Here is a 12,500-nt window from a genome sequence, read left to right on the forward strand (position 1 = left end):
CATTACCTAAAATCCTATTTTTGGACAGGCTTCTGCCTGGCATTTATCCCAATGAATATTTAATTGGCTTAATTTGCTAATGAGGAGATGAAACATTGAGTCACTGGGAGTTCTCCTTTTCATCTCTTTTCAGCTCCCTCCTGCTACTGTCATCCTCCACAACTCCTTGGCTTTATTCTTCTTCATCTATCCCCCTTTTTCTCTCTCCTCCCATCCCTCTATATATTCCCTCTTATGTTCTCTCACCCACCCACTCACCCCTCTCTCTCTCTCCCTCTTCCCCTCCCATTGGTTTCTATTTGTCTAATGGGCATCATAATAGTTGGAGGTGGCACAGTCCGTGCTTAGATTTATGGCACTGTACATGTCTCCCCTCCCCCACTTCTCCTCTTTCCCCTCACTGTCCCCATCGCCCCACAGCCTGTAGAAATCTGCCCACTCAGATAAGATGCTTTAACCAGCGAATATTGTCACAGTCCACGGAATCACATCTCCTTACTACAATAGAGCTCAGACTGCAGGCTTACAACAACCTCAATAAGACACAGGGAGAGCAGACCAGCACATAGAACACTCTGCATTCTGCCCTCTCACTGGCTGGAGGAAGACCTAGGCTAGCTGCTGTATTGTGTGTGTGTGTGTGTGTGTGTGTGTGTGTGTGTGTGTGTGTGTGTGTGTGTGTGTGTGTGTGTGTGTGTGTGTGTGTGTGTGTGTGTGTGTGTGTGTGTGTGTGTGTGTGTGTGTGTGTGTGTGTGTGTGTGTGTGTGTGTGTGTAAGAGATACCTCTTTTTTTTAAAGGTCTGTACAAAAGCCCTCAGAGTGGAGCAGCATACTGCTGAGATGGGCTTGATCAAGCAAGTTCCCTTCACCTTTTGACTTTCAAGCAATCACACACCTGTCAGTAATTATCAAGACTATCCTGATAGGTTCATTCACAATTCTAGTTTGTATTTAAAGCCTGTCAAGCCATTTCTCAGTTTCTTTCCAGTTGTGTGCGTCCAAGTTAAGAGTAAGTTTGTTTCCTATTTCCTTATTTGAGATATATTGGTTTAATAGGTTTATCCTTATCACCACAAGTCCTTGTAGTTGGATGGAAATTTTCCAACCAATATGTAAAAATTAAGTTGAATATAATGATAAACTGCATTTATCAATCAGACTCCAATAATATGTGAATAAATTGAACAGGCCCTGAACGTGTCTGAAGGAATCTAGTCAAGGTAGCGAGCATAACATCACATCTCAGTATGACTATAATGATCATGTGTCTAACATGCACCGTTAAGCAATTATTCTAGATACAAATAGCTAATGGCAACCAATGTTCTAGCATTCATTTATTGAGGCAAGCAGATCAGAGATGTCAAGGTGGTACCCAAGCATGTGCTATGTGTATAGTGTATTTAACAAAAATCAATAGACCTACAAAATTACAAACTTCTAGTCTATCAAAGAATTACTCTGTAAAACTAGGAATGCATTTACGTAATTCAACTAATGAAATTGATTAGTCGTGAAATAATTAACACTCAGACATATACAGTGTACATGAAATACATGGAGACATTGCAAACTACTCAGAGTGAATGACTACTATCACCAATAGGCTAAGACTTAACGTGGTTACACGTGTCTTCAGTTCAGAATCATCTCTAAGAGAAAAAACTATGTGTCTGATACACACAGGAGCTTGGTACAAGTTCTGAAAGTATGAGAGAATTCACTGTCCTTTTAACCAAACTCAAGCAGAAACTCACACCCAACCTGAATGAACTTTTCTTTGCACTTTGCTATTAAAAACAATAGACCCATTGGGAGGTACAGGCCACCCTGCCTTTGGGAGGTTTTATACACGGTTTACAATGTAAAGAGCAGTTCTGTGTGGGCACAGGGGGATGGGACACAGTTGGATAAATTAAGAATAAATAATTAAACAGCAAGTAGAGCTGAGGAAACCCCAGCAGTATTCTACTTTTATCTTCACTGAGTCCTCTGTCGAAGACACTTCACTTTGTATCTGACATCAAATGCGTGAATGCATTCTGCATGCATGTATGCCTGCAATTGTAAGAAAAGGTGTCTGAGAGGCGAATGGGAGACAAGCAAGAAGCTTGACAGGAGTTGTGGCCTGAAACAAAATGCTATGTGTTTACCATGTGCTGCCCAACCGAGCGAAGCAGGGAATCGGCCCACTGGATCACTGAAGGCGTAAGAGCAGAGTGTGTTCTGGCAGCTCACACACAAGCTGACAACAGAAATTGCCTTCCTACCTTGTCGCCTCGCAAATAACAACTAAACACCTCGGCTGTCAAAACACAGTCCGTACTGGAATATACTCACCTACTAAATCAAGGTGCTTTCTTGGTAGTCTTAAACAAATCTACTTTGAAACAAAAGTATACATCTCACACACATGGTTATGGGCTTAAAAAGAAGACACCTTTACCATGGCAGACAGAGTTGAAATGTATTACATTTTGAGTTTGCATCCCAATATGATACTTTGCATCCATCACAGAAGACTGAAATATGACAAATCCATCTGACATAAAAACATGGGAATATCAAATTATTAGAAATATGAATAACATTCCACCCATGAGGCCACTAGAGGGCGATTTGGTCATTTAACTGCAGGAACGGGCTCTGCTTCACAGAAGGAAAAACATCATTCTCTGTATTGATTTCTACCAGTCCATAACATTCTCACCTGTGTACTTTACTTAACAGAAACAGTCCTTGCTATAGCTATATAGTTTGTCTCTTCTCCCAACAGCAACTAGGTCTGTGGTGGGTTAGTCATGTCTGTGAGGGCAGTACTGATGTGTTGTAACCCCGAGGGAATGCACTAATGTATCTTGTGCTGTAACCATAAACATATGCAGTGGTAATAAGAAATTGGGGGGGAATGCTGATCGCTATTCACAATGAGTAAAGTAGTGCTCCCTAAGCAAATTTTCCACAAAACGTGTGAAAACGCTCGTGTATTTAGATATGTTTACCCTCCACTACACCACCTCTTATATAGTTGTACCCCTAGATTAGAATATCTTTACTACAGTAGGCTGAGGGCAGTGGTGATGTGTTGTTACACCCAAGGGACTGCCCTACGTATCTATACTGTAACCATAGATGTACAGTATATATGGCTGTATCACTAGACTGGAGGGACTGAGGACAGTAGTGATGTGTTCTAACTGGAGGGACTGAGGACAGTAGTGATGTGTTCTAACTGGAGGGACTGAGGACAGTAGTGATGTGTTCTAACTGGAGGGACTGAGGACAGTAATGATGTGTTCTAACTGGAGGGACTGAGGACAGTAGTGATGGGTTCTAACTGGAGGGACTGAGGACAGTAATGATGTGTTCTAACTGGAGGGACTGAGGACAGTAGTGATGTGTTCTAACTGGAGGGACTGAGAACAGTAGTGATGGGTTCTAACTGGAGGGACTGAGGACAGTAGTGATGGGTTCTAACAGGGGGGACTGAGGACAGTAGTGATGTGTTCTAACTGGAGGGACTGAGGACAGTAGTGATGGGTTCTAACTGGAGGGACTGAGAACAGTAGTGATGTGTTCTAACTGGAGGGACTGAGGACAGTAGTGATGGGTTCTAACTGGAGGGACTGAGGACAGTAGTGATGTGTTCTAACTGGAGGGACTGAGAACAGTAGTGATGGGTTCTAACTGGAGGGACTGAGAACAGTAGTGATGGGTTCTAACTGGAGGGACTGAGAACAGTAGTGATGTGTTCTAACTGGAGGGACTGAGGACAGTAGTGATGTGTTCTAACTGGAGGGACTGAGGACAGTAGTGATGGGTTCTAACTGGAGGGACTGAGAACAGTAGTGATGTGTTCTAACAGGGGGGACTGAGGACAGTAGTGATGGGTTCTAACTGGAGGGACTGAGGACAGTAGTGATGGGTTCTAACTGGAGGGACTGAGAACAGTAGTGATGGGTTCTAACTGGAGGGACTGAGGACAGTAGTGATGTGTTCTAACTGGAGGGACTGAGGACAGTAGTGATGTGTTCTAACTGGAGGGACTGAGGACAGTAGTGATGGGTTCTAACTGGAGGGACTGAGGACAGTAGTGATGGGTTCTAACAGAGGGGACTGAGGACAGTAGTGATGGGTTCTAACTGGAGGGACTGAGGACAGTAGTGATGTGTTCACAGTGGCCACAGTGGTGTTTCTTGTGGATTAAGGCCATGGCCGCTTACTCACTCTGGGCTAAACAGGTCTTTTATGGTCTGGTGAACACACACGCACACACACTCTGATAGAGGGAGCGAGCTAATGAGGAGGGTTACAGTGGTGTGTGGTGTAGTGGAGAGTAGAGGAATGTACAAAGAAGAACAACTAACCTTCACTGGGTCCATGAGGGATCTCACGCCAAAACTCATACACCCTAGCAGCTCACTCCTCCTAAAGAGCGAGAGAGCGAGCGAAAGCGAGAGAGAGCGAGAGAGCGAGAGAGCGAGAGAGCGAGAGAGCGAGAGAGCGAGAGAGAGAGAGAGCGAGAGAGCGAGAGAGAGAGAGAGAGAGAGAGAGAGAGAGAGAGAGAGAGAGAGAGAGAGAGGAGAGAGATGAGAGAGAGAGAGAGAGAGAGAGGAGAGAGAGAGAGAGGAGAGAGAGCGAGAGAGTAGAGGGAGAGAGAGAGAGAGAGAGGATGAGAGAGAGTAGAGAGAGAGAGAGAGAGAGAGAGAGAGAGAGAGAGAGAGAGAGAGAGAGAGAGGAGAGGAGAGAGAGAGAGGAGAGGAGGAGAGAGAGAGAGAGAGAGAGAGAGAGAGAGAGAGAGAGAGAGAGAGATATTATATCTATGTTCAAATTATGTGGCCCCTTCCTTATAGGCAGCAATCCTATCCCCAATGGAATTTCTCTGCTGTGATACACTGGTTTAGACATCAGCACTACAGCACCCCACCCAGGTAATACTAGAGCACAGAGATGACGACCCCAGATATACAACACCCAGGGGTACTCACACAAACTGTATCCCTCACCCAAAGCGGTCCAGACAGATAATAACATGACATCTGATCATCCACAGGGTCATCATCATAACCTCATCATGTTTCTTACAGGGACTGTATGAGCAGTAGGGAGATTGAGTCATTTAGTAGACACTCTTATCCAGAGCGCCTTACAGGAGCAATTAGGGTTAAGTGCCTTGCTCAAGGAAACATCTATAGACTCTTCACCTAGTCATCTCTGGGATTCAAACCAGTGAACTTTTGGTTACTGGCTCAACGCTCTTAACCGCTAGGCTACCTGCCGTCACTGTTACCTCCGTCGTTAAATGAAGACCAAGGTGCAGCGTGGTAGGCGTACATTTTCTTTTAATTTTAAATGTTCCACCAAAAACAATAAACAACTCAACGAACGTAAAACTAGGAGTGCAACACCTGTAACACAAAAAGACAAGATCCCACAACAAAAGGTGGGAAAAAGGGCTACCTAAGTATGACCCCAATCAGAGACACAGATAGACAGCTGCCTCTGATTGGGAACCATACTCGGCCAACAAAGAAATATAAACATAGATTTCCCACCCTAGTCACACCCTGACCTACCAAATAGAGAATTTAAAGGATCTCTAAGGACAGGGCTTGACAGTCCCATGGTGTAGGCCGTTATAAAGTGTGCCAGCCACAGTGTTGGGACTGTATTGCAGACGGGTACTGTGCTAAACGTGCTGTGGAATAATATAATAATATATGCTATTTAGCAGATGCTTTTATCCAAATCAACTTACAGTCATGCATGCACACATTTTACGTATGGGTGGCCCCCAATCCTGGCGTTGCATGTGCCATGCTCAACCAACTGAGTCATAGAGGACCAATGTGATTTGCGAGTAGTGCTGATCTGCCACTGGTACCGTTGACCCATTTAACAGGCCCTGTGTCTGAGATGGGATGACTTAAAAACTGTTATCCCGAGTGACACACTGCCCTAAAGATGGAGAGTCACACTTTGGGGACAAAATTGAAGAGTGAGTAGTAGCTCTGGAGTGCAGGAATTATCTCCTTCTTTCCAACACACATACTAGGGTTGGATGTCAGGAACCTGGTTACCGAGATTTACCAGGATTTATCTCCTTCTTTCCAACACACATACTAGGTTTGAATGTCAGGAACCTGGTTACCGAGATTTACCAGGATTTATCTCCTTCTTTCCAACACACATACTAGGTTTGAATGTCAGGAACCCGGCTACCGAGATTTACCAGGATTTATCTCCTTCTTTCCAACACACATACTAGGGTTGAATGTCAGGAACCTGGTTACCGAGATTTACCAGGGTTTATCTCCTTCTTTCCAACACACATACTAGGTTTGAATGTCAGGAACCCGGCTACCGAGATTTACCAGGATTTATCTCCTTCTTTCCAACACACATACTAGGGTTGAATGTCAGGAACCTGGTTACCGAGATTTACCAGGATTTATCTCCTTCTTTCCAACACACATACTAGGTTTGAATGTCAGGAACCCGGCTACCGAGATTTACCAGGATTTATCTCCTTCTTTCCAACACACATACTAGGTTTGAATGTCAGGAACCCGGCTACCGAGATTTACCAGGATTTATCTCCTTCTTTCCAACACACATACTAGGGTTGAATGTCAGGAACCCAGTTACCGAGATTTACCAGGATTTATCTCCTTCTTTCCAACACACATACTAGGTTTGAATGTAAGGAACCTGGTTACCGAGATTTACCAGGATTTATCTCCTTCTTTCCAACACACATACTAGGTTTGAATGTCAGGAACCCGGCTACCGAGATTTACCAGGATTTCTCTCCTTCTTTCCAACACACATACTAGGTTTGAATGTCAGGAACCCGGCTACCGAGATTTACCAGGATTTATCTCCTTCTTTCCAACACACATACTAGGTTTGAATGTCAGGAACCCGGCTACCGAGATTTACCAGGATTTATCTCCTTCTTTCCAACACACATACTAGGTTTGAATGTCAGGAACCCAGTTACCGAGATTTACCAGGATTTATCTCCTCTCCAACACACATACTAGGTTTGAATGTCAGGAACCCAGTTACCGAGATTTACCAGGATTTATCTCCTTCTTTCCAACACACATACTAGGTTTGAATGTCAGGAACCCGGTTACCGAGATGTACCAGGATTTTTCTCCTTCTTTCCAACACACATACTAGGTTTGAATGTCAGGAACCCGGCTACCAAGATTTACCAGGATTTATCTCCTTCTTTCCAACACACATACTAGGTTTGAATGTCAGGAACCTGGTTACCGAGATTTACCAGGATTTATCTCCTTCTTTCCAACACACATACTAGGTTTGAATGTCAGGAACCCGGCTACCGAGATTTACCAGGATTTATCTCCTTCTTTCCAACACACATACTAGGTTTGAATGTCAGGAACCCGGCTACCGAGATTTACCAGGATTTATCTCCTTCTTTCCAACACACATACTAGGTTTGAATGTCAGGAACCCGGCTACCGAGATTTACCAGGATTTATCTCCTTCTTTCCAACACACATACTAGGTTTGAATGTCAGGAACCCGGTTACCGAGATTTACCAGGATTTATCTCCTCTCCAACACACATACTAGGTTTGAATGTCAGGAACCCAGTTACCGAGATTTACCAGGATTTATCTCCTTCTTTCCAACACACATACTAGGTTTGAATGTCAGGAACCCGGCTACCGAGATTTACCAGGATTTATCTCCTTCTTTCCAACACACATACTAGGTTTGAATGTCAGGAACCCGGTTACCAAGATTTACCAGGATTTATCTCCTTCTTTCCAACACACATACTAGGTTTGAATGTCAGGAACCCGGTTACCGAGATTTACCAGGATTTATCTCCTTCTTTCCAACACACATACTAGGTTTGAATGTCAGGAACCCGGCTACCGAGATTTACCAGGATTTATCTCCTTCTTTCCAACACACATACTAGGTTTGAATGTCAGGAACCCGGTTACCGAGATTTACCAGGATTTATCTCCTTCTTTCCAACACACATACTAGGGTTGAATGTCAGGAACCTGGTTACCGAGATTTACCAGGATTTATCTCCTTATTTCCAACACACATACTAGTTTTGAATGTCAGGAACCCGGCTACCGAGATTTACCAGGATTTATCTCCTTCTTTCCAACACACATACTAGGGTTGAATGTCAGGAACCCGGTTACCGAGATTTACCAGGATTTATCTCCTTCTTTCCAACACACATACTAGGTTTGAATGTCAGGAACCCGGCTACCGAGATTTACCAGGATTTATCTCCTTCTTTCCAACACACATACTAGGTTTGAATGTCAGGAACCCGGCTACCGAGATTTACCAGGATTTATCTCCTTCTTTCCAACACACATACTAGGGTTGAATGTCAGGAACCCAGTTACCGAGATTTACCAGGATTTATCTCCTTCTTTCCAACACACATACTAGGTTTGAATGTCAGGAACCTGGTTACCGAGATTTACCAGGATTTATCTCCTTCTTTCCAACACACATACTAGGTTTGAATGTCAGGAACCCGGCTACCGAGATTTACCAGGATTTATCTCCTTCTTTCCAACACACATACTAGGTTTGAATGTCAGGAACCCGGCTACCGAGATTTACCAGGATTTATCTCCTTCTTTCCAACACACATACTAGGTTTGAATGTCAGGAACCCGGCTACCGAGATTTACCAGGATTTATCTCCTTCTTTCCAACACACATACTAGGTTTGAATGTCAGGAACCCGGCTACCGAGATTTACCAGGATTTATCTCCTTCTTTCCAACACACATACTAGGGTTGAATGTCAGGAACCCAGTTACCGAGATTTACCAGGATTTATCTCCTTCTTTCCAACACACATACTAGGTTTGAATGTAAGGAACCTGGTTACCGAGATTTACCAGGATTTATCTCCTTCTTTCCAACACACATACTAGGTTTGAATGTCAGGAACCCGGCTACCGAGATTTACCAGGATTTATCTCCTTCTTTCCAACACACAAACTAGGTTTGAATGTCAGCAACCCGGCTACCGAGATTTACCAGGATTTATCTCCTTCTTTCCAACACACATACTAGGTTTGAATGTCAGGAACCCGGCTACCGAGATTTACCAGGATTTATCTCCTTCTTTCCAACACACATACTAGGTTTGAATGTCAGGAACCCAGTTACCGAGATTTACCAGGATTTATCTCCTCTCCAACACACATACTAGGTTTGAATGTCAGGAACCCGGTTACCAAGATTTACCAGGATTTATCTCCTTCTTTCCAACACACATACTAGGTTTGAATGTCAGGAACCCGGTTACCGAGATTTACCAGGATTTATCTCCTTCTTTCCAACACACATACTAGGTTTGAATGTCAGGAACCCGGCTACCGAGAATTACCAGGATTTATCTCCTTCTTTCCAACACACATACTAGGTTTGAATGTCAGGAACCCGGTTACCGAGATTTACCAGGATTTATCTCCTTCTTTCCAACACACATACTAGGGTTGAATGTCAGGAACCTGGTTACCGAGATTTACCAGGATTTATCTCCTTATTTCCAACACACATACTAGTTTTGAATGTCAGGAACCCGGCTACCGAGATTTACCAGGATTTATCTCCTTCTTTCCAACACACATACTAGGGTTGAATGTCAGGAACCCGGTTACCGAGATTTACCAGGATTTATCTCCTTCTTTCCAACACACATACTAGGTTTGAATGTCAGGAACCCGGCTACCGAGATTTACCAGGATTTATCTCCTTCTTTCCAACACACATACTAGGTTTGAATGTCAGGAACCCGGCTACCGAGATTTACCAGGATTTATCTCCTTCTTTCCAACACACATACTAGGTTTGAATGTCAGGAACCCAGTTACCGAGATTTACCAGGATTTATCTCCTCTCCAACACACATACTAGGTTTGAATGTCAGGAACCCAGTTACCGAGATTTACCAGGATTTATCTCCTTCTTTCCAACACACATACTAGGTTTGAATGTCAGGAACCCGGCTACCGAGATTTACCAGGATTTATCTCCTTCTTTCCAACACACATACTAGGTTTGAATGTCAGGAACCCGGTTACCGAGATTTACCAGGATTTATCTCCTTCTTTCCAACACACATACTAGGTTTGAATGTCAGGAACCCGGTTACCGAGATTTACCAGGATTTATCTCCTTCTTTCCAACACACATACTAGGTTTGAATGTCAGAAACCCGGCTACCAAGATTTACCAGGATTTATCTCCTTCTTTCCAACACACATACTAGGTTTGAATGTCAGGAACCTGGTTACCGAGATTTACCAGGATTTATCTCCTTCTTTCCAACACACATACTAGGTTTGAATGTCAGGAACCCGGCTACCGAGATTTACCAGGATTTATCTCCTTCTTTCCAACACACATACTAGGTTTGAATGTCAGGAACCCGGCTACCGAGATTTACCAGGATTTATCTCCTTCTTTCCAACACACATACTAGGTTTGAATGTCAGGAACCCGGCTACCGAGATTTACCAGGATTTATCTCCTTCTTTCCAACACACATACTAGGTTTGAATGTCAGGAACCCGGTTACCGAGATTTACCAGGATTTATCTCCTCTCCAACACACATACTAGGTTTGAATGTCAGGAACCCAGTTACCGAGATTTACCAGGATTTATCTCCTTCTTTCCAACACACATACTAGGTTTGAATGTCAGGAACCCGGCTACCGAGATTTACCAGGATTTATCTCCTTCTTTCCAACACACATACTAGGGTTGAATGTCAGGAACCCAGTTACCGAGATTTACCAGGATTTATCTCCTTCTTTCCAACACACATACTAGGTTTGAATGTCAGGAACCTGGTTACCGAGATTTACCAGGATTTATCTCCTTCTTTCCAACACACATACTAGGTTTGAATGTCAGGAACCCGGCTACCGAGATTTACCAGGATTTATCTCCTTCTTTCCAACACACATACTAGGTTTGAATGTCAGGAACCCGGCTACCGAGATTTACCAGAATTTATCTCCTTCTTTCCAACACACATACTAGGTTTGAATGTCAGGAACCCGGTTACCGAGATTTACCAGGATTTATCTCCTCTCCAACACACATACTAGGTTTGAATGTCAGGAACCCAGTTACCAAGATTTACCAGGATTTATCTCCTTCTTTCCAACACACATACTAGGTTTGAATGTCAGGAACCCGGCTACCGAGATTTACCAGGATTTATCTCCTTCTTTCCAACACACATACTAGGTTTGAATGTCAGGAACCCGGTTACCGAGATTTACCAGGATTTATCTCCTTCTTTCCAACACACATACTAGGTTTGAATGTCAGGAACCCGGTTACCGAGATTTACCAGGATTTATCTCCTTCTTTCCAACACACATACTAGGTTTGAATGTCAGGAACCCGGCTACCGAGATTTACCAGGATTTATCTCCTTCTTTCCAACACACATACTAGGTTTGAATGTCAGGAACCCGGCTACCGAGATTTACCAGGATTTATCTCCTTCTTTCCAACACACATACTAGGTTTGAATGTCAGGAACCCGGTTACCGAGATTTACCAGGATTTATCTCCTCTCCAACACACATACTAGGTTTGAATGTCAGGAACCCAGTTACCAAGATTTACCAGGATTTATCTCCTTCTTTCCAACACACATACTAGGTTTGAATGTCAGGAACCCGGCTACCGAGATTTACCAGGATTTATCTCCTTCTTTCCCACACACATACTAGGTTTGAATGTCAGGAACCCGGTTACCGAGATTTACCAGGATTTATCTCCTTCTTTCCAACACACATACTAGGTTTGAATGTCAGGAACCCGGTTACCGAGATTTACCAGGATTTATCTCCTTCTTTCCAACACACATACTAGGTTTGAATGTCAGGAACCCGGTTACCGAGATTTACCAGGATTTATCTCCTTCTTTCCAACACACATACTAGGTTTGAATGTCAGGAACCCGGCTACCGAGATTTACCAGGATTTATCTCCTTTTTTCCAACACACATACTAGGTTTGAATGTCAGGAACCCGGCTACCGAGATTTACCAGGATTTATCTCCTTCTTTCCAACACACATACTAGGTTTGAATGTCAGGAACCCGGCTACCGAGATTTACCAGGATTTATCTCCTTCTTTCCAACACACATACTAGGTTTGAATGTCAGGAACCCGGCTACCGAGATTTACCAGGATTTATCTCCTTCTTTCCAACACACATACTAGGTTTGAATGTCAGGAACCCGGCTACCGAGATTTACCAGGATTTATCTCCTTCTTTCCAACACACATACTAGGTTTGAATGTCAGGAACCCGGTTACCGAGATTTACCAGGATTTATCTCCTCTCCAACACACATACTAGGTTTGAATGTCAGGAACCCAGTTACCGAGATTTACCAGGATTTATCTCCTTCTTTCCAACACACATACTAGGTTTGAAT

General features: G+C 43.5%; 1 protein-coding gene across 1 annotated transcript in view; it reads right to left on the reverse strand.

The window, feature by feature from the left end:
- Nucleotides 1-12,500, reverse strand: part of LOC129864126 (regulator of G-protein signaling 3-like) — a 271,563-nt gene that overhangs the window by 236,213 nt on the left and 22,850 nt on the right. Inside the window, exon 6 of the mRNA XM_055936752.1 lies at nt 4,368-4,428. Within this exon, the coding sequence (XP_055792727.1) occupies nt 4,368-4,428 (61 nt within the window). The remainder of the gene's footprint in view (nt 1-4,367; nt 4,429-12,500) is intronic.

This window comes from Salvelinus fontinalis, chromosome 10 (assembly GCF_029448725.1).
Source record: "Salvelinus fontinalis isolate EN_2023a chromosome 10, ASM2944872v1, whole genome shotgun sequence".
Taxonomy (NCBI): domain Eukaryota; kingdom Metazoa; phylum Chordata; class Actinopteri; order Salmoniformes; family Salmonidae; genus Salvelinus; species Salvelinus fontinalis.